The sequence below is a fragment of the Schistocerca piceifrons genome, chromosome 1 (genome assembly GCF_021461385.2).
Source record: "Schistocerca piceifrons isolate TAMUIC-IGC-003096 chromosome 1, iqSchPice1.1, whole genome shotgun sequence".
In the NCBI taxonomy this organism is placed as follows: Eukaryota; Metazoa; Arthropoda; class Insecta; order Orthoptera; family Acrididae; genus Schistocerca; species Schistocerca piceifrons.
Window position 1 is genome coordinate 1141649805 of NC_060138.1, and position 27557 is coordinate 1141677361.

Here is a 27557-nt window from a genome sequence, read left to right on the forward strand (position 1 = left end):
TCCCTCGACTCTTATAACTGCCATCTGGTTTCTGTACAAATTGTAAATAGCCTTTCTCTCCCTGTATTTTACCCCTGCCACATTCAGAATTTGAAAGAGAGTATTCCAGTCAACATTGTCAAAAGCTTTCTCTAAGTCTACAAATGCTAGAAACATAAGTTTGCCCTTCCTTAATCTAGCTTCTAAGATAAGTCGTAGGGTCAGTATTGCCTCACGTGTTCCAACATTTCTACGGAATCCAAACTGATCTTCCCCGAGGTCGGCTTCTACTAGTTTTTCCATTCGTCTGTAAAGAATTCGCGTTAGTATTTTGCAGCTGTGACTTATTAAACTGATAGATCGGTAATTTTCACATTTGTCAACACCTGCTTTCTTTGGGATTGGAATTATCATATTCTTCTTGAAGCCTGAGGGTATTTCGCCTGTTTCATACATCTTGCTCACCAGATGGTAGAGTTTTGTCAGGACTGGCTCTCCCAAGGCCGTCAGTAGTTCCAATGGAATGTTGTATACTCCGGGTGTCTTGTTTCGACTCAGGTCTTTCAGTGCTCTGTCAAACTCTTCACGCAGTATCGTATCTCCCATTTCATCTTCATCCACATCCTCTTCCATTTCCATAATATTGTCGTCAAGTACATCGCCCTTGTATAAATCCTCTATATACTCCTTCCACCTATCTGCTTTCCCTTCTTTGCTTAGAACTGGGTTTCCATCTGAGCTCTTGATGTTCATACAAGTAGTTCTCTTATCTCCAAAGATCTCTTTAATTTTCCTGTAGGCAGTATCGATCTTTCCCCTAGTGAGGTAAGCCTCTACATCCTTACATTTGTCCTCTAGCCATCCCTGCTTAGCCATTTTGCACTTCCTGTCGATCTCATTTGTATTCCTTATTGCCTGCTTCATTTACTGCATTTTTATATTTTCTCCTTTCATCAATTAAATTCAATTTTTCTTCTGTTACCCAAGGATTTCTACTAGCCCTCGTCTTTTTACGTACTTGATCCTCTGCTGCCTTCACTACTTCATCCCTCAAAGATACCCATTCTTCTTCTACCGTATTTCTTTCCCCCATTCCTGTCAATTGTTCCCTTATGCTCTCCCTGAAACTCTGTACAACCTCTGGTTCTTTCAGTTTATCGAGGTCCCATCTCCTTAAATTCCCACCTTTTTGCAGTTTCTTCAGTTTTAATCTACAGTTCATAACCAATAGATTGTGGTCAGAGTCCACATCTGCCCCTGGAAATGTCTTACAATTTAAAACCTGATTCCTAAATCTCTGTCTTACCATTATATAATCTATCTGAAACCTGTCAGTATCTTCAGGCTTCTTCCATGTATACAGCCTTCTTTTATGATTCTTGAACCAAGCGTTAGCTATGATTAAGTTATGCTCTGTGCAAAATTCTACCAGGCGGCTTCCTCTTTCATTTCTTAGCCCCAATCCATATTCACCTACTACGTTTCCTTCTCTCCCTTTTCCTACTACCGAATTCCAGTCACCCATGACTATTAAATTTTCGTCACCCTTCACTATCTGAATAATTTCTTTTATAAAAAAAACGTAGATTAGTGACTTAAATTGCAGCCTGGTTCACGTCGAAGTACAGTAGGTTTCACTCGGCTTTCCTACTGATGATCTGCTGAGACAATGTTCACAGGTAGGTGCAGGTCCGTCGTAAAGGGGTCGGAAGGAACCGCGCCGCCGCACATTGAGCTAGCACTTGACACCACTGAAGTCAAAAATGGCGTTGGTCTAGTGTCAGTGGAATGCACACTACAGGGCATTTCGCTCGGAGCTATCCTTAAAGTAACCTATGTCTAACAGTTCCTCGTGTCACTTTGGTGCCAACTGCTGCTCAAACTGCTATTGCAGATGCGGTATGTTGCGCCAGAGCCATAGGCCGAACACGACTGTCTTCCCTCTCCGTAGCGCCATGTCAGTGTCCAGAGCGCGGTCTTTTTGCGACCGTACATTCCCGTGACCGTCACTGCCAGCCGCCATTCACAGTGGCTACACTCCTGCTACGTCTTTCTGCAATATCGCAGAAGGAATATCCAGCCTCGTAGCCCTGTTAAAAGACCTCGTTCAGACTCAGTGAGGTGTTGATAATGGTGTATTTGTCGCCTTAAAGCCATTCTTGGCTAGCATCAACTCACCACGTCCAATCTCACAGGTAACTAACGCTAACGACCGTTACAGCATGTATTCGAAGGAAACCTGACTTGTGTCCTCATACGCAACTGGTGCGGAATTTGAATAGAGATCATCTTTCAGATGTAGAAGCACGCTACCAACTTTCGTTTATGTCGCACAACTCCTTCTTAGTGTTGAGAATTTTTTCCGTCAGTGTATAAAGAAATAGATTTCATTTTAAACCTCGTTTGAGGTCGTTGCAGATTAGATTCTCATACAATTAATTAAGGAATGATCTCAAGTCACCACCATTAGCGACTTTAGCGTTATCAAGCGAGAACAGTGTCTTCTGATGAAGGCCCGTTCTGACTCGGTACCAGTGATGGCCGTTTGGTAGTTAAAAGGAGGCCACTTGAGGGCATAGAACCAATCTGTCTGCACCTACACCTGCAGTTATGGTCTGGTGTTTCATTTCATATTACAACAGGAGCACTCTCGTGGCCTGCCAACGCGTCTTTGTTGCAAATTTGTTCGTCAGTCTGGCGAATCGACTTATTGTGCTGCCATACATGACCAGCATTTCATGGGGTGTTTTCCAACAGGATAACGCTCTCCCTGACACTGCTGTTATAATCTAAAATGCGCTACAGTGTGTCAGCATGTTGTCTTGGCCTGCTCGATCACCAGATCTGTCTGCAATCGAGCACATGTGGGACATCAACGGACAACAACACCAGCGTCATTTACCAACAGTGATAATCGTCCCTGTATTGAACAACCAAGTGCAACAACTCCCTCCCACAGACTGACATCCGCCACCCGTACAAAACAATGCATCCTGGCAACATTTGCAACGGCTTATCTCGCGCTTACATTAACCTGTGATCTTGCAACGTTAATCACTTAAGTATTTTACCTAGACAAAAGTATTCCCGAAATTATTTTATGGTGCTGCGATTTTTTTCCATTACAGCAGGAAAAGAAAGTTAGTACACCTGGAAGACAATGTCGATTTTGATCCGACGACGACATATGCCACCTGGCAGATAGTAGATGTACAGTCGTGGACAAAACGAGCGAGACCCCTCGCCTTTTCGTTATGCTGATCCGCACAGCTTTAAAGTCTGCTACACGGCATAACAGGCAAGGCGACGAAGTGCTACCAACATACTATGCAAGTTCGCTCAGCTGATGTGCTGAGATAGCTAGCACTGGAAAAACTCGCGCTTCGAAGACGCCACAGCATCGTCTGCACCACTCCGTGAAAAACGAAATACCTCAAGTATAAGCCAATGTGTTGTATTCGCATATATTTGACTACGACTTGGATCTAAAGCGTGGCTATGGATAGTATGTATGCTCAGATTGCGAATCTAACATCATGAATAAAGACAAGGGGAAATGAATTAGGCGTCCTTCCTCTTCCGTAACATCAAATATATTTTAGTTATTCTTTCTTAAATGAACTGCGCAGAAAATCATTCACCAGAAGTGAATAACATTTTAGTAAAACCAGATGATATCAACAGCTTGCCGGCGCGGGTTGGCCGTGCGTTCAACGGCGTCATATCGCGGACCGCTCGGCTCCTTGCGCCGTCAGTTCGAATCCTTCCCCGGGCATGGATGTGTGTTGGGTTAGGTAGGTTGAAGTAGTTCTAGGTCTAGGGGACTGATGACCTAAGCAGTTTGGTCGCATAGTTCTTAGAGTCATTTTTTGACCTTTCGCGTAAATTTTCTTTACATAAACGGCCGTATCTTTAGATTGTGTTGACACAGCTAACTTTTTTACACCACCAAGGGACAGTATACCGCAGGAAGTGCGATACATTTCCGCATATTATGTCCACCCGTATTCGAGGTAAACGGGTTTTTAGGGGTCGGGTACAGAGATAGGCTGTCAAGAAAGTGAGACTAGCAGGGTTCCATTTTTACCGATTTACGTGACGAAATCCTAACAACGAAAATAGCTACCACAGTTACTGAAGATGAGGGCCGCATAATAGTTTCCCTTACTCTTTATTCGAAATGTTCCAGTTGCAGTCTATACATCAGAATATTAATCGTAGCTACGCCTTCGATCCAAATCACGCTTACAGGAAAGCAAATAAAATCCATTTGCCTATACACGTGGTAATTCAGATCCCACTATTAATGCCACCGCGTTTTAGATGTGCGAGCATTCCCATTGCTAGCTACCTTATGGAACACTTCGGCTAATGAACGTTTTCTGGCTGTGGCACGTCTAATGGAGAATTCGAAACATTGTAGAATACGTTTGGCAGCTACGTCGCCGTTTTATTTCCTGGGGTGGTGCAGAATTATCCTACTAAATTTACTCGCTAATAACAAGTGTTATTTCGATAAACATCCCGAATGATTGTCACATAAGCGGTGATATAAAGGTAGACAATTCATGTTTTTGAGTCCAGAAGGCTCTGTGCAACAGAAACTGCAGATAATTTTGCCATTTTCACTGCGAAATTGCCGGTTTATTCATGTCTGGGATAACAATAGAGGGCTGTTTGCCTGGGTTGTCTGCTAGCGTAGTGAAAGGTATTAGCTACTGCAAGGGAGGTCTGGTTTGTTTTCGGTTCTAATCTCGATGGAGGCAGATAGACTAACAGTAAAGGAATTTTAAGAAATTCTCGCACCCCCAATACGTTTTATTGCTACCTTTATTCTGTACCGGCTCCCGTGGATGTCGATATGAAACTCTTGTAGAATTTCATACTTGTTACTGCCTACTTTTTCCGCTTCTGTCAATAATTGAATTGACTTAAGTGTGGCGCTGAATGATTTTTAACTGAATTTCGTTATGCATCTTCACGCACTGCTAAAATTGCACACTTTCATGGTAGGTCAGCAACGGTGATCCAGTATGACTGGTCTGAACGTTGACACAGACCATTTCGCGGCCGCATGCGCATAATATTTTGCTAATTCGTAACGATCTAAGATACTTTGTCTCACTAAAATAGTTATGTTATCTCGATAAGCTGAAATAAATTTTTATTAGTACAGATTATACTAATTAGCGTTTCTTCTTTCATTTATATCTTATATTTAGGTGTTGTGGTTAAGACACTAATCAGCATTGATATAGTCTTACAAATGATTGAAAACAGTCTAACAGATTTCGGATAGTTTTTCAATTTCACGCCTGTGCATAGCATATTGGTAGCACTTCGTCGTCTTGGCTGTTATGCTGTGTAGCAGACTTTAAAGCTGTGCGGATCAGCATAACGAAAAGGCGAGGGGTCTCGCTCGTTTTGTCCACGACTGTTCTGATAATGGTTTCTACATCGTCAGGCAACAGACAGCGTATTGGCTTAGCTAGCAGAGCGCCATATGTGTCTACCCTTTAATAGGGAATGTTGGCAGCCAGAAGGCTTAGTGTGGTGCAGACGTGTGAGGCACTCAGACGACCATCCCACGGAGATGCACCCGTGCTTCCTACGTCAAACTGAGCGAATTTGAAAGTGGTCAAATTGTGGCCTTCCGAATGGCGTGATGCTGCTTTCGAAGAATTGCCTCACAAATTGGACGACACCGGTGTCAGTGGTCACATGAACGTACTCACATCCGCAGACGAGGCTCTGGCGCCCACGTGGCACAGACGCCTACCATGATCGTCATGTAGTAAGGGCAGCTGTGACAGATCGTACAGCTACAACAGCACAGATAAGTGGGCTTGTGAGGCTAGACGTGTCAACACGAACTGTTGCGAACCGATTATTAGCAGTGGAACCATGGGCATGCACGCCTCTAGCACGTCTTCCAATCGCGCCACAGCATGAACGTGCATTGCTCGACTTTTTCTGTCCGAGGATCACTTGGAAGATGGAATGGCGCGCCGTTGCCTCAGTGCCAGCTAGACTGGCGTGGCTTGTGCACAAAACGGTTCTCAGGAGTATACTTCGTGAGATTATAGACCGTGTGTTTATACGAGGGTTTCTTAGAAATAACCTAACTAACTTGCTGTCTGATAATTTCGCCACAGAACAACTAGTTTTACTTCCGAATTGTGTGGATGAGGAAAATGTGATTCAGTCTGGTCACTAAATCATGTAAATCACACGCAATTCTGCTAATAACCTAGTAAATGCTGTAGGATTACACTTACGTCTGTTCACGTATCCGTGTGATCACCAACAACCAAGTTATTACTTATGAAAGAGTGGTAACGTAACTAAGTGCGATGTAAACACAACGATCTTGCTATAACAGCTGTCACATTCAGTTTGACCTCGCCGCAAAGCTTAGACCACTAACGGACAAACAGCTGGAATTCTATTGGTCGGTACCCAGGAACTAATGGCGGATGCCGCGATTTGCGCGCGCACATGTTTCAAACGTTAAGATATGCCAACTCTCTTTGAAGATGACGTTTCACACACTCTTGTAATACATCCCCTCAAAACGCACACAAAACACATAAAACTGCAGCAGCATAAATTTAAAAGAAAGAGACAGTTTAAGTAAAAGAAAAAACCATATAATTAATTGTGAATCAACAAAGCTACACTTAAAGTTAATAGTTGACTTCAAATAATTTTATTTACGTAGCAAAAGCTAAGAAAGAAAAAGAAACAAACGATTTACTATCTGAACAGCTGAATTTTCTCCAGGAGTGGCTGAAAGATAAGTAAAAAAATAAAAAAATAAAAAAAAAAATACATTGCGAGAAAGATCGGCGAATGGCGGACTGTGGTCTGTGCATCCTTTCTTTAGATGACAGAGACCTTAAAGCTATTCTCTATCACTACTGGAGAGTGGAGCTCTATGGTAGCTGTTTGCAGACTGTGCTTGTCAAAAAATACTGCAACTCCAGACTTTACATGTCAGATGATAACTAAGTTAGAAAGTATGTCATAGCGTTCTTTATTATTTAATTCTATATTGTTTTAAAATTTAGGGCATTTCTATAATCGAAGGTATTAAATGTGACTTACGTTATATATTGCCATATGCTAAATCACAAGTTTTGAAAACTGGAACTTATTACCATAGCACTAGTATAAGCAAAGACTCTTCCTTTTCCACAGTACCAAGGGCTGAGTTCAGTTGAGCTGCGCAAAGTGGACCTTCAAATAGTAAACCAAGAGGAATGCGAGGCAGTGTGGAATGACTATGGCTACCCTGTCCACCCTACGCAGATCTGCGCTGCTCGTTTCGAGGATCTAAACTACGGCTCCTGTAACGTAAGTAAAGAGCAGACCGGTAGGGAAAAGTATATGCGGGCGAGGAACACACATGAAGTACTGCAGCTCGTGGGTCGATGTAGAAATACGTGACTTTGGCTCTGACAATTGACTTCTTACTATGCAGTTAAATTCAGTCATAGCATTTAAATAAACTCAGTAGACAAACAAGGAATGGACAGTGTCCTGAAAGGAGGATATAAGATGAACATCACTAAAAGCAAAACGAGGATAATGAAATACAGTCGAACTAAATCAGGTGATTCTGTGGGAATTAGATTAGAAAATGAGACACTTAAAGTAGTAGGTGAGTCCTGTGTTTGGGCAGCAAAACAACTGATGATAGTCGAAGCAGAGAGGATGTAAAATATAGACTGGCAATGGTAAGAAAGGCGTTTCTGAAGAAGAGAAGTTTGTTCACATGGAGTATGGATTTAAGTGTCAGGAATTATTTCGTGGAAGTATTTACACGGTGTGTAGTTATTTGTGGAAGTGAAACATGGACGATTAATAGTTTAGACAAAAAGAGGACAGCAGCTTTTGACAAGTATCACATCAAATGAATTCGCAATTGTGAATAAGGTTTACCAACAGCTGTAGAATGGAATGACGACGACGAAAATTTGTGCCGCACGGGACTCGAACCCCGATGTTCTGCGTATCCCGAGCGGTAGCCTTACCATATGGCTATCCGTGTAGGGCTCACGGCCAGACCCAAACCTTCATATGACTTTAACCAAGCGCTACTGGTCTCACTGTTAGTCGTGCTCGGATAGCCAAATGGCAAGGCGATCGCTCGCGATAAGTGGGAGATCCGGGTTCGAGTCCCGTTCAGGCACAAATTTTCACTGTCGTCATTCCATTTTACAGCTGATGGTACCCCTTATTCGCAATTGCGAATTCATTTGATGTGTTTCGTAACGGCTGTGGTAGCCGCAGTGCATGTATGCATGCATACATGTCCAAAGGAACTTTGTATCGTAATCAGAATAACATGGGCACTGCAATATCGCTTTTGAAATGCAAATGAATGATGAAGATTAGATGAGGAGGTCACGTAACTAATGAGGAGATGCTGAATAGAATTGGAGAGAAGATAAATTTGTGGCACAACCTGTCTAAAGAAGGGATAGGTTGATAGGACACGTTCTGAGACACCAAGGAATCACCAATTTAGTACTGGTGAGAAGCGTGGGGAGTAAAATCGTAGAGGGAGAACAAGAGATGAATTCATAAGCAAATTCAGAAGGATGTAGGTTTCATTAGTTACTCGGAGATGAAGAGACTTGCACGGCTTAGAGTAAGATGGAGAGCTGCATTGAACCAGTCTTCGGACTGGAGGCCACAAAATCATCCTTAAAAGAGCTCACTGGTTGTTATGCTGCGTTATGGACTGTCCACAACTGGTACTATGTGGTCGTGTGGCTCTCTACTCATGTCAATGAAGTGGAGATGTGACAGAATGACAGAATCGAACCCTCATATTTGGACATGCCCACGACCATACGGTGAATAAAGTATCTCGATTTGTTGGCATATTACTGGAACTGTACAACGTGTGTACAAGGAATAGTGTACGATTGCAGCCAGTGTTACATGGCGTGTGAACAGTGGCCGTAAAATGGTCGTAACAGACAAGGAATGGAGATGGTTTAGAGTGATTTCATAAACATAATATTGCACTACTTCTTAATTTAAGTACTGTAATTAACTACTTCTAAAATTATATTTCTTTGTGCGATGTTCACTACTATCACTTAGACATTGTGGTATGACCACTAGCCACGTAAAAATAGGGTTACAGCCAGGAGTCATGTACACACTGGGTTACACGACATTATTACATAATTGCACATCTAATTACGTTTTATTCTTTGTGACATCGTACTTATATATAACTCCACTGTAAATTATTTATTTGCAGTTATTCATTACTTATTCCGTGGTCTCACATTGCATATTTAATACGCCTAACGTAGACCACAAGCACATCGTCATGTTAGCACCTAGACGTAGTGTTGTACTATGCATCTCTTATTACAGTGTTACCTGTTTATTTCTTTTCATATTACGTCAATTGATCACTTTAACGTCGTTCATGTTATTGGTCTATTTTACGTTTCTGATACCGTTCTTTGTGGTAGTGACTCTCTCTCTCTCTCTCTCTCTCTCTCTCTCTCTCTCTCTCTATATATATATATATATATATATATATATATATATATATATACTCTGTAACTATACTTTTAGCTACCATGTTCTTATACGCTCATATATGTAAATAATTTAATGACAGTTACATCCATATTCCACTCATAGCGCTATATTACCAATTATTTGTATACACTTCTTCAATTCTCAGTTTCTGGCATTATACAAGTAGCTTATTGCATCAGACGTAGACTTCGAGCACAATGTTACTGCAGCGCCTTAACCTTGTGTTGTCCTGTTGTTAGTCTACAGTACTGTAATTTGTAGTCTATACAGTGTTTTGTGAATTCAGTATTTTCGTTGTTCCCTTTGGTTACCTACGTACATCATGACATGTACTATATTGATTGTTCCTGTATTCTTAGCACATGAAGCTCGGGTGATATTTTGTAACGTTATTCAGTGGCGATATGCTTTTCACATTGTACTTGCATTACAACTATTTTGACTTTATATGCAGTAAGTTAGTACATTTGACATACAGTAATTTCTTTTACATTTCTATAAGAATTGCAGTTCTAAAATTCTTAAAAAATTAAAAAGTTATAAGTGGAATTTTGTTATACTCGTTTTGGATTCAGTGGCATATATACTTACATACAAGATTGTGTATGTTGCATTGTTTTGTGCACCCCTAGGCTGTAACTTTTTCCTTATGCTTTATACAGTACGGCTGTTTTTCTGTATGTTTACTACTGCATTGCCACATTCTGGTAGTTCGTAACATTTTTGTTTTTGACTAGTGACTCTCATTCGTCTTTCATCTGCTATGTGAATATAAGCTTGTGCAGTCGGTGCAACATGCAAGATATTTTATGTAAATGATGTTGTATTGGTGACATATCGATGTATCACTTTCTTCCTGTACCTGTAATGATGTGTTTCGGTTTGACACAATATATTGCACATATGATGGAGATTTATTGAGGTGTACTTGCATGAGGTATGTTTTACATATCCATGTTGTGTAAATACGTACCTTACCCTATTGATCTGAACTGATTGCCTTTGTATTTTCGGTCTATGTGCGTACAGATCCGATGACGGTCATCATACATAAAATTTCGATCCTGACTTTTGAAGGTTTTGCTTCTGCATTTCGTATTCGATTTTATTGATCGTCGTATGGGAAAAAGTTGAGGTTGTGACAGGAAGATTCTGTGGTGGAATATCACATCACTTGTTGTACATGACTACTAGAGTATTTGAAATCTTCACCAGGCAGGATTGGATGAGGAAACAGAAGCGACCGAGAAGCATGCTACAGCCTCTGTAGCGAATCGATGCAGACAGTACGAGAGTGCTACACGGTCGCCTTTGGAAGAAAGACGACTTTCTTCTTGCGAAACGACGTCCACCAGCTTTAAGGAACAAATACACTTTGCATACTATATGATTATTCTCTTGCTTCCAGAAAACAAAGTGCAGAATGGCGCGTGTAGAGACAGACAATTAAACATAAAATGACGAGTTGGTCATTTCTCATCTTCATCAGTTAAATAGATACATTTCGTTATATACTGTCTAGTAATATTAATGTGTCCACCAGTCGAAAGCCTGTACCACCAACCTTTGCAGCAGGGACTGCTTACGTACAGGAAGAGAGTCAATGAGGTTGCAGAAAGTATCGACAGGGATGTGGAGCCATACCAATTCCAACGCCGTGGCCAGCTGCGCTACGTTTTTGGGTTTAGGGTTCATGGCATGAACAGCCCGATGGAGGTGCCCTCAGATTCTGGACTGGGTTTTTAATCCGGGAAGTTTGGTGGCCACGGGAGTACGGTAAACTTATTGTGGTGCTCTTAGAACCAAGCACATGTACTGCGAGCTGTGTGACACGTTGTATTCTCCTGCTGGTAGTTGCTATCGTGTCGAGAGAAAACGAACTGCATGCAGGGGCGAGCATGGCCCCAAGGACAGATGCATACTTGCCTTGATCCACTGTTCCTTCAAGAACGACGGTCTCGCTCAGGGAATGCAACGAAACCGTTCCTCAGACTATAACGTCTCCCTCCTCCGACATGGACGCTTCTGATAATTGTTGCAATGTGTTTGGTTCCAGACGTTTCAGGCCGTAAACGCCAAGGTTTATTTGACCGACGGAGCACGAAAAGTGATTCACCTGGAAAGGCCACCTATCGCCGCTCAGTGGACCTCCAGGTGGGTCATTGAGCGGACACAGTTGGTACCTGTTGGTTCGTATGCGCTGTCAGCTGCTCAACAGCTGCACTTCTATTTTCCCGTACACGCCACCGCAGCCTCCGTTCACCCCTGTCATCTACGGCACGTGGTGCGCCACAGTTTATTCGGCGCCGGTCTTGTATGTCGCTATTTTGCCGTGCCCTGTACACTTTAACCACGGCGGCGCGCCGGCAGTTTACACACTTAGCCGTTTCGGTAATACTTCCAACCTTGGCTCGAAAGCCTTTGATCATACCCTTTCGTTGGACCTCAGGGAAATTTATCCGTTTCCACATTAAGACAACGACTGCCTTGTTTTCCGTGTCCCAACGGCACACTTTGTACAGCTTCCACTGCTAGTGCTGCCACATGCCGTCTGTAGTGGTTAGTGCACGTCGACGTCGGACATAACATTTGTGTGACTGGATAGTGTAATATGTGATGCGCATTTTTGACTCTGCTCGTGTTGGACTGAAACAGTAGTTCTAATCTTTTTTTTTTATTTTTGGTGGGGAAAATCCAATGCCTCTTGTACGTGACACCAGTTCCTCACTCAAACACGCCTCTCCAGTGCACTTGCAACCTCTGATGATAAATTTTGTGCGCTGCCTGATGCACTTTGTGCAGTCCGTCAGAATTTTCTACGACGTACTGCATATGGTGGTAGCCATATTAAACACGTTCTGTAATGTAAAACACTGTTAAACAAACAGTACAGTACTTCGATGAACTCATGGCGCTTGTGTATCAATTATCCTTGTTATTTTGTTTTTGGCATTAAAAAGCTTTATCTGGTTCCGAATTACTTTCAGTACGATTACACTACTGGCCATTAAAATTGCTACACCAAGAAGAAATGCAGATGATAAACGGGTATTCGTTGGCCAAGTATATTATACTAGAACTGACATATGATTACATTTTCACGCAATTTGGGTGCATAGATCCTGAGAAATCAGTACCCAGAACAACCACCTCTGGCCGTAATAACCGCCTTGATACGCCTGGGCATTGAGTCAAACAGAGCTTGGATGGCGTGTACAGCTACAGTTGCCGATGCAGCTTCAACACGATACCACAGTTCATCAAGAGTAGTGACTGGCGTATTGTGACGAGCCAGTTGCTTGGCCACCATTGACCAGACGTTTCCAATTGGTGAGAGATTTGGAGAATGTGCTGGCCAGGGCAGTAGTCGAATATTTTCCGTATCCAGAAAGGTCCGTACAGGACCTGCAACATGCGGTCGTGCATTATCCTGCTGAAATGTAGGGATTCACTGGGATCGAATGAAGAGTAGAGCTACGGGTCGTAACACATCTGAAATGTAACGTCCACTGTTCAAAGTGCCGTCAATGCGAACGAGAGGTGACCGAGACTTAAACCAATGGCACCCCATAAAATTATGCCGGGTGATACGCCAGTATGGCGATGACGAATACACGCTTCCAATGTGCGTTTACCGCGATGTCGCCAAACACGGATGCGACCATCATGATGCTGTAAACAGAACCTGGATTCATCCGAAAAAAATGACGTTTTGCCATTCGTGCTCCCAGGTTCGTCGTTGAGTACACCATCGGTTCAATTGGCTCTGAGCACTATGCGACTTAACTTCTGAGGTCATCAGTCGTTTAGAACTTAGAACTAATTAAACCTAACTAACCTAAGGACATCACACACATCCATGCCCGAGGCAGGATTCGAACCTGCGACCGTAGCGGTCGCTCGGTTCCAGACAGTAGTGCCTAGAACCGCACGGCCACTCCGACCGGCAGTACACCATCGCAGGCGCTCCTGTCTGTGATGCAGCGTCAAGGGTAACCGCAGCCGTGGTCTCCGAGCTGATAGTCCCTGCTGCTACAAACGTCGTCGAACTGTTCGTACAGATGGTTGTTGTCTTACAAACGTCCCCATCTGTTGACTCAGGGATCGAGACGTGGCTGCACGATGCGTTACAGCCATGCGGGTAAGATGCCTGTCATCTCGACTGCTAATGATACGAGGCCATTGGGATCCAGCACGGCGTTCCTTGTTACCCTCCTGAACCCACTGATTCCATATTCTGCTAACAGTCATTGGATCTCGACCAACGCGAGCAGCAATGTCGCTATACGATAAACCGCAATCGCGATAGGCTACAATCCGACCTTTATCAAAGTCGGAAACGTGATGGTACGCATTTCTCCTCCTTACACGAGGCATCACAACAACGTTTCACCAGGCAACGCCGGTCAACTGCTGTTTGTGTATGAGAAATCGGTTGGAAACTTTCCTCATGTCAGCACGTTGTAGGTGTCGCCACCAGTGCCATCCTTGTGTGAATGCTCTGAAAAGCTAATCATTTGCATATCACAGCATATTTTTCCTGTCGGTTAAATTTCGCGTCTGTAGCACGTCATCTCGTGGTGTAGGAATTTTAATGACCGGTAGTGTAGTTCCTGTTACAAACTGGTTGTACTTCGACTCCTCTGTTAGATAGTTCACTTTTGTGGCAATCTTTTGAAACATGCTGTATACCGGTGCACAGCTCTAAGTTGTTTTCTGGTACTGATGACATCTGAGTAATAAATTAGAGATTTTTCTACAATTCTCTGAATTTTTGCCTCACAATACATTCTTTCCTTCTGTATAAGTTTCTGTAATATCACTGTGAATGGAATCATTAGAAAATTGATAAGAATCTATCATCGAATTATGTCAAACATAAAAAGATTAACTCAGTTAAAAAAAAGGAAATTCTTCAGTAACAGTACACTATTACACACTTAAACCAATATTTCTACTAATATCTGTATGAGGTTGCAGTACGGTCCAGAAAATACATAATGATAGTGAATTTCATTCCGTGTCTTCAGCATTTCTTCGTCTCTCTGGACAGAAATCGAGCTTAAATGACACATGTGATGTGTATGAAAATGTTAAAGACCTGAAGTTATATTAAAATGTCTTAACGCTCATTAACCATAACTAGGTTTTTGCTTGTTATATATTTTCATTCATCAGAGGAATGTATATCAGTAAACATTATTGATTTATACTAAAGTAATTAAAAGGCTAACTACTTGAGAGTTAGATTTGTAACTTTTCTTTCCTGCATGGCAGACAAAGATTTCGTAGCATATAAAATAGTATCAGAATGAGTTGGAGACAATATCATGAACTTTATTTCAAAATTGTATTTTAACAGAAGTAAGCTCAAACTACATTCTAGAACGCATGCTATACAATTTTTTTCATAGACCCGTAGTCTAAAATGACGATTGTACTCCGTCTGTTGATTAACGTATTTATATTACATATTTAAGGATGTGGACTTGTAACCACTCCCTTACTTATCGACCTTAATGACAGTAAAAATTAAACTGCGTGTACCTAATGGAAATTTGGAAAAAGCAATCGTCACCGAAGTTAATCTGTCGGTAAAGAGGGAGGAAATGGTTACATCTAAATCAAAGGAAAAATGCAAGTGAAACTGGTGGAAATTAATACGGTCGCCAGTCCTATGGACAACTACTATGATAACTGAAAAAGAAAGATTATTGCACATATAATTTGCACTAAAAGCGTGGCAACTGAAGGTTGACACGCATTGTGTGAAAACTGAATGTTTCTCAGAAGTAATAAATTTCGCTACACTCTGACTTAATTTAGCAAAAGCATTAATAAATTCGGAAAATTGAAAGTTAGTTTAGTGACTGAAATTAAAACTGAACTTTGTTTCTGAAGCGCTACGAAATTCAATAAAATAAGGTTAGTCTTGGGCTACCTCAACAATCATTTCAAAAGCTACTTGAATCTGCACAATTTAGAAATGAGAGATTTAACTTTGAACTTGAATTAAATGATTCTGAACAATTAACAATAGTAAAATTTAGTGCGTACCAAACTGAACTGCAATCGCAGGTAAGCTAAAATATGGTAACAAAACTCGCACTCTTACTTTGTGCTTGTGTAATCTAAATATTGTAGCCAGCTATGAAAACCTTAACTGAACTTCGAAATTACACCAGTAAAATCAAATGATATTACTTTAATGCTGCCGTTTGAATTTCAACGACACTCGAGTTCATTTCGGAAACGGAAGGGGCCCTGCTTGGTAATGCAATTGGAACAATGAGCAACAAAGGTTCATGCTAAGTTGCTGTATTTTAGTGATGCTAATGGAATAGTTTGAAAAGCTGAGGTTTACCATACAGTTCTAAAACTTTACGTGCTTTCAGTCTTCCTTGTTGGTTGATTGAAGGTTTGAAGTCGTCGATCGTGGAGGTGGCGACAGTCACTCATTGTCGGCCGTCGCTGTTGCAGAAGCTGGATGTTGGCGCACCTTCTTCTCGACATGGTCACCAGGGGAAACGGGCTCTTGATGTGTGCCTGGTAATGTTTCCCGTCCGCGACGCCGTGCCAGAAACTATCATAGCGAGTCGAGCGCAATTACATGCTGCCAAACCCCGAAAGTGCGGCAACTCGCGGGAGCGTCACTCAACACACCTGCTCCACCGCCCTACTCCAGCCAGACTCCGCTCTGCCCGCGCTCCACGCGGCAGAGTTAACACTACCAAAGATCCTAAACACTTTGGTTGTCCACACGACCTATCGATGTAATCGTTCGATAGCATAGTTTTCCCAAGGCAAGACCCAGGGTAAAAATACAAATAATATTTACAAAACAAACCAGTTATACATCGACATAAATGCACACACACACACAGACACACGCACACACACACACACACACACACACACACACACACATATATATATATATATATATATATATATATATATATATATATATATATACAAATAGTAAAACAATTACAATATATAAAGACACAGAAATGTCATTTCTTCAGGTAACAAAATAAGAAAAAATTTATAGTACAATAGATGGAAATAGGAGGAGTGCATTTCCGGCGTTACAAACTGCAGTAGACCCGCATCACTGATAGTTTTCACTAGAAGAAACGTGTATTATGTTACGAATGGTCAGAATATAGCTTTCAATGATCTGTTTTTCTGCACATACCACAAATGACTTTATACAGTGATCTTTGCAGGGTGATTCAGGTGGTCCTCTGCTCTACGAGGGAAAGATTGTGGGGATGGTGTCGTGGGGCTACGAATGCGCTGCCCCTCCGTACCCCTCAGTCGGCACCCGTGTCTCCAGCTACGTGGACTGGATCATCGAGAACACCAACGGAACACTGGTGCCGCACTAGCGCCGTTGGATTTGTATTTGCTACATTTTTTTAAAAAATATTGATCAAAATTAATGTTATTACAATATCTTATGAATGTTAACAACTATGTACAAGTGACAATAAAATTTGTTTATCGGCTATCTTGTACTTCGTAAGTAGCAATGGATTAGTCTGACATTCTTTACATTTTAATGCTTGTCATTCAATGATAATCTTATACAGCAAGGTGAATACATGCAGTTCTGAGGGTCAGTCAGCAAATTTCAGGCATGACCTGGAAAAAAAAAACAAGCTGTTAGCATGAAAAGTGGTGAAGGGGTCAGTCACCCAGAACATAATCACCGCTCACTACGACACGTTTTTCGTAACGATGGATGACGTGGCGGAGACCTTGAGCGTAGATGTCTGCATTTGGGCTCTACAGGAAATTATTCCGCCTCGAAAACCAACTCCTGTCACTGTGGCTACACCTGCCACACTACTATTTCTTCATCTGAGGAGTCAGGAAGATCTCACAGGGTGCCACTTCAACAAAATACAGAGGCTTAGACGATGTTTGATAGCCCAAAGAATCAGCATGTGTTTCTGTGTCCTGTGCACAATGAGCTGCGAAGATGTCGACGAGCAAACAATGCTCTTAGACAACATTCCTTGATGCTTCGTCTTGACAGCCTCCCATGATGTGTTTGGGTGATTTCCATAGAATGGCCCTGTGATGGTTTTTGACCATAATGTTATAGCTCCGAACCATGATAGTCCAAAAACCCTGCCTGGTGTTGGTTGGGTCTCCTCTTTCCTCGACAGATATGAATCCACGTGTTTCACTGCTTGTTTTGCTGCTTTGGATCGGTGTCATGTGGTACTCGCAGCACTCTTTCATTGTGATTACGCGACTGAACAAAATATCTTGATTGGCCTGACACAGCTGCAAAATTTCCGCCGCTGCCTCGGTTCGGCAGAATTTTAGAATCAGTGCGGGCAGTCACGGAACGATCCAGGTGGCCATAATTTTTTTCATGTTAAAAACATCTTGCAAGGTGTTGAAACCTGATCCTTCACTGACTTAACTAGTTCCTCACTTAAGATAAGCCGGTCTTCGAGTAGCATGGGCGTCAATTTCTGATGCAATTGCTGGTTCTTCAGAGAGAGATTGCCTGTCAATTTCTTCTTGGTAATTCAGACTTGCTTGAACACGCCGAAAGCCTCTGCACCGCGTTGTCGACCAGAGATCGCAGTGCCACACCAAAGTCGGCAACGCTCATCGATGCCACAAACATCAGCGAGGTGTCACTGCAATTCGCAATGAGAAATGGGAGAGGCTACAGACAATGCCTCTCTCTCTCTCTCTCTCTGAAATGTGGCACCCTCACACGGAGGTCAACACAGAGCCAGGCGTGGAAGCGCTCTGCCCAACTTCGTGACTTCCACTGAAACAGTCAACTCGTCGAATAGGACTAAAAAGCTATTCAAGTAACAAATGGCAATGTAGTTCAGCGTTGCACTTCAGAAGAAGAGTTTGTGTTAGTACGCATCAAGGGATGCTTTAATGCTCAAAGACAGTTGTAAATATTCTAGCATTTCTGTGGCAAACGACCGTGTGAAGGTAAGTAAATTTTTTTATCATTCATGTAATAAATTGAACTAATATTTCATAATTTGTAGTTCAATAAGCCATGTCCTAGAACAATCAAAGAAACCACAGTTATGGCCAGATGATTGTAGTTTCGTCTGGTAATAACGTGAAATACGTAAATACTATGTCTTTGATGATGCACAGTTGCCGTACACTTCACCAAATCAGCACCGATTTTATCAGCGTTACTCCCCTTCAAATTTAAAAACACTAATTCCTGCACCAAACTTTACTTCATCAAATGAGATCAATGAGACGCACCACAATGCTTCTACTTCGTCGCTGTGATTTTAGCGTCTAGTAGGACTCCAGGCATGTACCTGTAAATAAAGAAAAATTTAATTATGTGCCGTTTTTTTCACGATGATAATTTACACTTTATGACCATCCCCCATATAAGAAGTAGCATCTACATCTGCATTTATACTCCGCAAGCCACCCAACGGTGTGTGGCGGAGGGCACTTTACGTGCCACTGTCATTACCTCCCTTTCCTATTCCAGTCACGTATGGTTCGCGGGAAGAACGACTGTCTGAAAGCCTCCGTGCGCGCTCTAATCTCTCTGATTTTACATTCGTGATCTCCTCGGGAGGTATAAGTAGGGGGAAGCAATATATTCGATACCTCATCCAGAAACGCACCCTCTCGAAACCTGGCGAGCAAGCTACACCGCGATGTAGAGCGCCTCTCTTGAAGAGTCTGCCACTTGAGTTTGTTAAACATCTCCGTAACGCTATCACGCTTACCAAATAACCCTGTGACGAAACGCGCCGCTCTTCTTTGTATCTTCTCTATCTCCTCCGTCAACCCGATCTGGTACGGATCCCACACTGATGAGCAATACTCGAGTATAGGTCGAACGAGTGTTTTGAAAGCCACCTCCATTGTTGATGGACTACATTTTCTAAGGACTCTCCCAATGAATCTCAACCTGGTACCCGCCTTACAAACAATTAATTTTATATGATCATTCCACTTCAAATCGTTCCGCACGCATACTCCCAGATATTTTACAGAAGTAACTGCTACCAGTGTTTGTTCCGCTATCATATAATCATACAATAAAGGATCCTTCTTTCTATGTATTCGCAATACATTACATTTGTCTATGTTAAGGTTTAGTTGCCACTCCCTGCACCAAGTGCCTATCCGCTGCAGATCTTCCTGCATTTCGCTACAATTTTCTAATGCTGCAACTTCTCTGTATACTACAGCATCATCCGCGAAAAGCCGCATGGAACTTCCGACACTATCTACTAGGTCCTCCAAATACTTGCTGTTCTTTATATATATATATATATATATATATATATATATATATATATATATATATATGGGGCGTCAAAAAAATGTGTATACACACTTTGAAGCGTCATAGAAAATTTATTTCCCGTTCTACAATGTTAAATTTCTGAAAATGGAAAGCCTAATGTCCAATTGGAAAAATAAATGTACTTTGCAAATGTGATTAACGTTCAAACTGGTGGCTTTCAGCATGAATACATTTCTGACTACGAGTCACCACTGATTCCATACATCGTACCAAATTGTCCAATGAGATTTCTGCGCACACCACCTGAATCTCATTCCAAAGTGTGTCCAGGTTACGTGGTTTACGTTTGTACACCTCATCTTTTACTGTGCTCCATAAGAAGAAATCCAGCGGCGTGAGGTCTGGAGAGCGTGCAGGAAACTCGATTGGTCCCCTGCATCCTATCCACTGGCCTGGCACATTGTGATCCAAGTATGCTCGTACGTCCCTATGATAGTGCAGCGGGGCGCCATCTTGTTGGAAATAAAACTCATCATTACCTAATAATGCACGAATGGCAGGGTATATGCAGTCAGCAAGCATTGTTAGGTACGTTTCTCCAGTAACAGTACCTTCAAGGCGGAAAGGCCGAATGAGTCCCCTTACAGACAAGCCACACCACGCATATATACTAGGCAAATTCACAGCCTTTTCAACTGTAATGTGAGGATTATCTTCAGCACAGTACACACAATTGTGCCTATTGACAGTTCCATTGAGTTTGAATTGGGCTTCATCCGACCAAATTACGCTACCCATAAATCCCGGTTCACGTCTCACCATCTCCTGAACCCATTCACAAAATTCTAACCTTCGAACTGGATCGTCGTCGCTTAGCTGTAGCACCAGCCTTGGAATGTACACACGAAACTTGCCTTTCTTAAGAATGTGTAGCACACTACTAGCACTTACATTACTCTCACATGCCACTTGCCTTCAAGATTTTTGAGGCGAACGCTGAAACAGTTCCAAGACCGCAGTTGTGGAATCATCACTTGTAGCTGTTCGAGGTCGCCCTGATAGACCTTTATGCACATCACACACTGTTCCACGAATTTCAAATTTGTCTCGTAGACGTGTAATTGTTAACCTTGAAGGTGGTTCTGTACCATACTCACTTCTCCACTGTCTTCTAACTGGAGCTACATAATCAAAGTTCCAGTACCATTTAATTATCTGCTTTTGCGCTTCAAAGCTCAAACGCACGTCCGCCATGTTGCAGTTACTTCCTTGCCACTGCTGCCACCTGTTGAAGAAACATAACATTACTTTCTCACAGATATTTAACCTTGTAGAACGGGAAATAAATTGTCTATGACAGTTCAAAGTGTGTATACATTTTTTTGACGCACCCTGTATATTACCAAAATATGTAGCTGCCTTCGTTGTATTTAACCACGTTTTTGTACAGTTTCATATCTTGATTCTGAACTGCCAAATGCCATGGCAGGTACAAACTTCACAGAAACTGAAGGGCACTTACAACGAACAACAGCGTTGTTCATCAGTAGCACAATGGTGCTGACAACATACGCACTGACAAAACTAATTTCACGCTTTCTTATGAACAATTTCTTTTAATCTCTGTAACAATGTTACAACTAACCTTCTGAAAAAAATGAATAAATGGAAAAGGATTTTTCAATTTAATTCCCATTATATGAAAGACATTCTTATAATATATGATACGTAGCATAACTACCAGTTATCTACAAACCGTACATTATACTGCTACAAACTCGAAGAATTTGATGAATAAACAAAATCAAAAGATTCTGAAGGAACTGAAAAATTACACTATTCACTCACAGTCAGATTGCTGCTTTTCTTTCGTAACTACTTAGTCTCTGGGGCTTTGCACTTTCCTACAGCCATTTAATATGATAATGATATTCTATATTAACGCAATGTTTATTACAAGGATATATCAGACCCAGAAATGTCGATCTGGAACCACAATTTATTGGAAGAAGACAGTGCATTTATCCAGTGGAACGGAAAAGTAATTGCGGTACTAGGACTCTTTAAGCAGCAAAAAGAATGGAATGGAATAAAATGAGTCAACATTTGGGCAAAGTACTTGGATCTTTTTATACGACGGATTCAGATTTCTGAACTCAGTAATGGTTCAGTTACCCATATCGGAATAACACAATGATTAACATTACAGGATATGGAATGTGGGAATGTTGTCACGTGCGTTTATACGTGCGCCGTCATCATGCAGCATTGTGTTCTGTTTCCAGGAGTATAATAGTCTTATCACTTCCTCAATCAATTTCACATCCAGCTTCACACATTGCGTACAAGAAACATATCTCACAGATAAATAAAGCGCATAAGAGGAAATTCCGACAATTGTGTTTCAGACTCCAGTTGGCGCCCGCAGCTGATTGGTGCCAGCCGAGTCAGCAGAGCAATATGGTAACTGTGCACAGGACACAAGATGTGACCAACTCTGCTCTGATTTGCTTATGTTATTTTTTTATTTATTTAATCTGATCCAGTTGCATGAAATGTGTTCATAGCTGCGAATAAGAGCAACTATCAGCTGTACAAGGTAATGACAACAGTGACTCGAAACCGCATTTCCTGCTTCCGCTTTGGCTATCCATGCACGACTCGCGCCCAGAGCCAAACTTCCATATGTCGTCGTTCCTCCGCCACATCGTATGCATATTATGCAACTCCCGTACAAGGGAGGACATTTTAATTGATAGTCGCTTCTTCGTATCGGCGAATAAATACGATGATACATCTACATGTGTGCTCTGCAAACCACCGTGAGGTGCATGGCAGAGGCTACCTCCCATTGTGCGACTTACTAGGGTTTCTTCCCATTCCATTCACGTTTGGAGCAGGGACGGGGTACACAGATCTTTTACGCCTCTGTTGCGGAGAAACCCATCGTATCACCTACATCTACATCTATACTCTGCAAACGACTGTGAGGTGCATGGCAAAGGGTACGTCCCATTCTACCAGTTATTAGCATGTTTTCCCATTCTTTTCAGGTAGAGAGTGCACGAAGAATGGTTGTTTGAATGCCTCTGTGCGTGCAGTAATTGTTCTAATCTTATCTTCACGATCCCTATGTGAGCGGTGCGTAGGGGGTTGTAGGATATTCCTAGAGTAGTCATTTAAAGTCAGTTCTCGAAACTTTGTTAACAGATTTTATCTGGGTAGTTCACGTCTATCTTCAAGAGTCTTGCAGTTCTATTCCTTACAATGTCTCTGTGACACTCTCCCACGGATTAAAAAAAAAACCTGTCACCATTCTTGCTGCCGTTCTGTGTATACATTCGATATCCCCCGTTATCCTATAAGGTACTGGTCCCGCACACTTGAGAAGTATTCTAGAATCGGTCGGCCGAGTGATTTATAATCAATTTCCTTTTTAGATCGATTGTACTTGCCCAGTAGTCTACTAATAATCCAAAGTCTTCCACCTGCTTTACTCATGACTGAACCTATGCGATGATTCCATCTTATATACCTATAAAGCGCCTGAGTTTTTAAGAAGAATGCAATGTTCCTTCGTAAACGCATGCATGTCCGATGGAACATTTCTACATCTGCATCTACATGGATACTCTACAAATCACATTTAAGTGTCTGGCAAAGGGTTCATCGAACCATCTTCACAATTCACTATTATTCCAATCTCGTATAGTGCGCGGAAAGAACGACCACCTATATCTTTCCGTTCTGATTTCCCTTATTTTATCGTGGTGATCGTCCCTCCCTATGTAGGTCGGTGTCAACAAAATATTTTCGCATTCGGAGGAGAAAGTTGGTGATTGGAATTTCGAGAGAAGATTCCACTGCAACGAAATGCGCCTTTCTTTTAATAATGTCCAGCACAAATCCTGTATCATTTCTGTGACACTCTCTCGCATATTTCGCGATAATACAAAACGTGCTGTCTTTCTTTGAAATTTTTCGACGTCCTCCGTTAGTCCTATCTGGTAAGGATCCCACAGCGCGCAACAATATTCTAAAAGAGGAGGGACAAGTATAGTGTAGGCAGTCTCCTTAGTAGGTCTGTTACATTTTTCTAGGTGTCCTGCCAATAAAACGCAGTCTTTGGTTAGCCTTCCCCCCAAACCTTTTCTGTGTATTACTTCCAATTTAAGTTGTTCGTAATTGTAATACCTAGGTATTTAGTTGAATTTACGGCTTTCATAATCGACTGATTTATCGTGTAACCGAAGTTTAACGAGTTCCTTTTAGCACTCATGCGGATGACCTCACCTTAGGGTCAACTGCCACTTTTCGCACCATTCAGACATTTTTTATAAATGGTTTTGCAGTTTGTTTTGATCTTCTGATGACTTTATTAGTCGATAAACGACAGCGTCATCTGCAAACAAGCGAAGACGGCTGCTCAGATTGTCTCCCAAATCGTCTATATAGGTAAGGAACAGCAAAGGGTGTATAACACTACCTTGGGGAACGCCAGAAATCACTTCTGTTTTACTCGATGACTTTCCGTCAATTACTACGAACTGTGATCTTTCTGACAGGAAATCACAAATCCAGTCACATAACTGAGACGATATTCCATAAGCACGCAATTTTACTACGAACCGCTTATGTGGTACAGTGACAAAAGCCTTCCGGAAATCCAGAAATATGGAATCGATCTGAAACCCCTTATCAATAGCACTCAACACTTCATGTGCATAAAGAGCTAGTTGTGTTTCACAGGAACGATGTTTTCTAAAACCATGTTGACTGTATGTCAATAGACCGTTTTCTTCGAGGTAATTTATAATGTTCGAACACAGTATATGTTTCAAATTCCTGCTTCTTGTCGACGTTAAAGATATGGGCCTGTAATTTAGTGGGTTACTCCTATTACCTTTCTTGAAAATTGGTGTGACCTGCGCAACTTTCCCATCTTTGGGTACGAATCTTTCGAGCGAGCGATTGTATATGATTGTTAAGTATGGAGAAATGGTGCAGCATACTTTGAAAGGAACCTAATTGGTCTAGAGTCTGGACCAGAAGCTTTTATTACGCGATTTAAGTTGCTTCAGTACTCCGAAGATATCTACTTCCAAGCTACTCTTGTTGGCAGCTCTTCTTGTGTCGAATTCTGGAATGTTTACTTCATCTCCTTTGGTGAAGGAATTTAGAAAGACTGTGTTTAATAACTCTGCTTTCGCAGCAGAGTCATCGATAGTATTTCAATTGCTATCGCTCACTGAAGACATTGACTGCGCCTTGCTGCTAGCATACTTTACATACGACGAGAATCTCTTTGGATTTCCTGCCAGGTTTCAAGACAAAGTTTTGTTGGAAATCTTGACTGTTACATTGTCTTCCACAGTCCATCTGCTTTAGTACTAGGAGTATTGGTCTGGGCTACTTAACTGAGATTATCAGCTTTGCATGAAAATGTTTTGTATTTACTGAGTGTTGAAACTTACTGCTCACAAGAACAGATGCTCCTGAGATTTTTAATAACATGCAAACGTGTTACTAGGAGATTTGCTATCTGTAGCACACACTGAAGAGTTTGTAATGTGGGTACAAAAATATTTATATACTTTCCATTAAATACTTCTGTTTTGTTTTTGTGTACTCTCTGAAGTTGTAAAATGGTGTACCAGTGTTTCAGCTATTGCTGGAAGTGATCTGCGTGATACTACAAACACAAAGCTGCATTGCTCCAGTAATATTACATAGCACATGTAGGGCAGTTGCATGAGGGTACATCATTTTACAACTTGATAAGGACTGCGACCGGCAAGCATTTGATGAAACTTGACTCATGCCATAAAAGCCTACTAACATTCAATTATTATATAATTTCTCTGAAGTAATCTACTTTCATCAGAAAAGTATACGAATTTTGTACATAATATTTACGTAGAGAGCCTCAAGTGATACAGAGACATGACAACAATCAATACATGAATTTCAATTCATATATATCAGAAAAATATTTTTTTTTACCATTTTCTATCTGTAATGTCTTGCTAATGAAATTTAATCTCTAAACGAATGACTAAAATGGCTTTACGCACCTGATACCCACAAAAGTTGAATTGGTATTTTATCAACAGTTAACGAAATTTTGTGGCTCTCCACACAACAATCAAAGCTTACAACTAAATAACGGAATCCTTAATTTCACATTTTGTGAGCACCTGGGTGCCAAAAGCTGCGACATGAAAAACGATCTTCTTCTAATTCCTGGAAGACTTCTGCTATGAGCCCTGTCTTAGAGCCGCCACTCCCAAGACAAAATTCCTTGCTTAGATTAGGATGTGACTGGATACGAGCAGTAAGAAAATGCTGTTTTACACCTTGAGATTCAATTTGTGCTTGGTGTTCAAGTTCCTCTGGACGTTTTTACCCGTCAGTCCAGAGGGATGTCGAGAAGCCAACATGTTGAGATTAATAGAACGTTTACAGAAATTTGAGAAGACCTAAGAATGAATGAACCATTTTGACCAATGAACAGAAAAATGTCGAACTGTTTCTATTTTATCTGGGTCTGGGTGGATACTTAATGCAATAACAAAATTCCCGAGGAACTTGGCTTGTATTCCTCTGAATTCTGATTTTTCTGAATTATTCAGTAATCTATTCTTCACTTCGTTATGACTTTCCCAATTACTTCCTAGAATCAATACTTATCAACATAAGCATTAATTATTATTCTCAATCATAACAGTATTTAATTCTCTAGCAATGGTAACTGAAGCCATAGTCTGAAGAGCAACTTACAAAATTGTAGCAAGTGCAATAACACATAAGTGCAGTGTACTTTCGACATGAGATCCACAGTTCAATCTGCTAGTAACCTCCTTCAAATCTGTGAACGACAGAACATTGAATCCATGAAATTTCTGTAATAACTCATCTAACGTTAAGGGTCTATTAGTTTATGGTAACATAATAGTAGGATAATAACGTTTATTTATCGAGAATCCAATACAAGTCTTCTTGAGTCACTTTTCTCATCATCATCATCATCATCATCATCATTTAAGACTGATTATGCCTTTCAGCGTTCAGTCTGGAGCATAGCCCCCTTATAAAATTCCTCCATGATCCCCTGTTCAGTGCTAACACTGGTGCCTCTTCTGATGTTAAACCTATTACTTCAAAATCATTCTTAACCGAATCCAGGTGCCTTCTCCTTGGTCTTCACCGACTCCTCCTACCCTCTACTGCTGCACCCATGAGTCTCTTGGGTAACCTTGCTTCTCCCATGCGTGTAACATGACCCCACCATCTAAGCCTGTTCGCCCTGACTGCTACATCTATAGAGTTCATTCCCAGTTTTTCTTTGATTTCCTCATTGTGGACACCCTCCTGCCATTGTTCCCATCTACTAGTACCTGCAATCATCCTAGCTACTTTCATATCCGTAACCTCAACCTTGTTGATAAGGTAACCTGAATCCACCCAGCTTTCGCTCCCATACAACAAAGTTGGTCGAAAGATTGAACGGTGCACAGATAACTTAGTCTTGGTACTGACTTCCTTCTTGCAGAAGAGAGTAAATCGTAGCTGAGCGCTCACTGCATTAGCTTTGCTACACCTCGCTTCCAGTTCTTTCACTATGTTGCCATCCTGTGAGAATATGCATCCTAAGTACTTGAAACCGTCCACCTGTTCTAACTTTGTTCCTCCCATTTGGCACTCAATCCGTTTATATTTCTTT

The 27557-nt window shown here is 41.5% G+C and overlaps 1 protein-coding gene across 1 annotated transcript in view; it reads left to right on the forward strand.

Moving 5' to 3' along the window:
* The window catches only part of LOC124778484 (mite allergen Der f 3-like), a 51802-nt gene extending 34856 nt beyond the window's left edge, over nt 1-16946 (forward strand). The window contains exons 5-6 of the mRNA XM_047253647.1: nt 7180-7335; nt 16785-16946. Of these exons, the coding sequence (XP_047109603.1) occupies nt 7180-7335; nt 16785-16946 (318 nt within the window). The remainder of the gene's footprint in view (nt 1-7179; nt 7336-16784) is intronic.
* Nucleotides 16947-27557: the final 10611 nt, after the last annotated feature.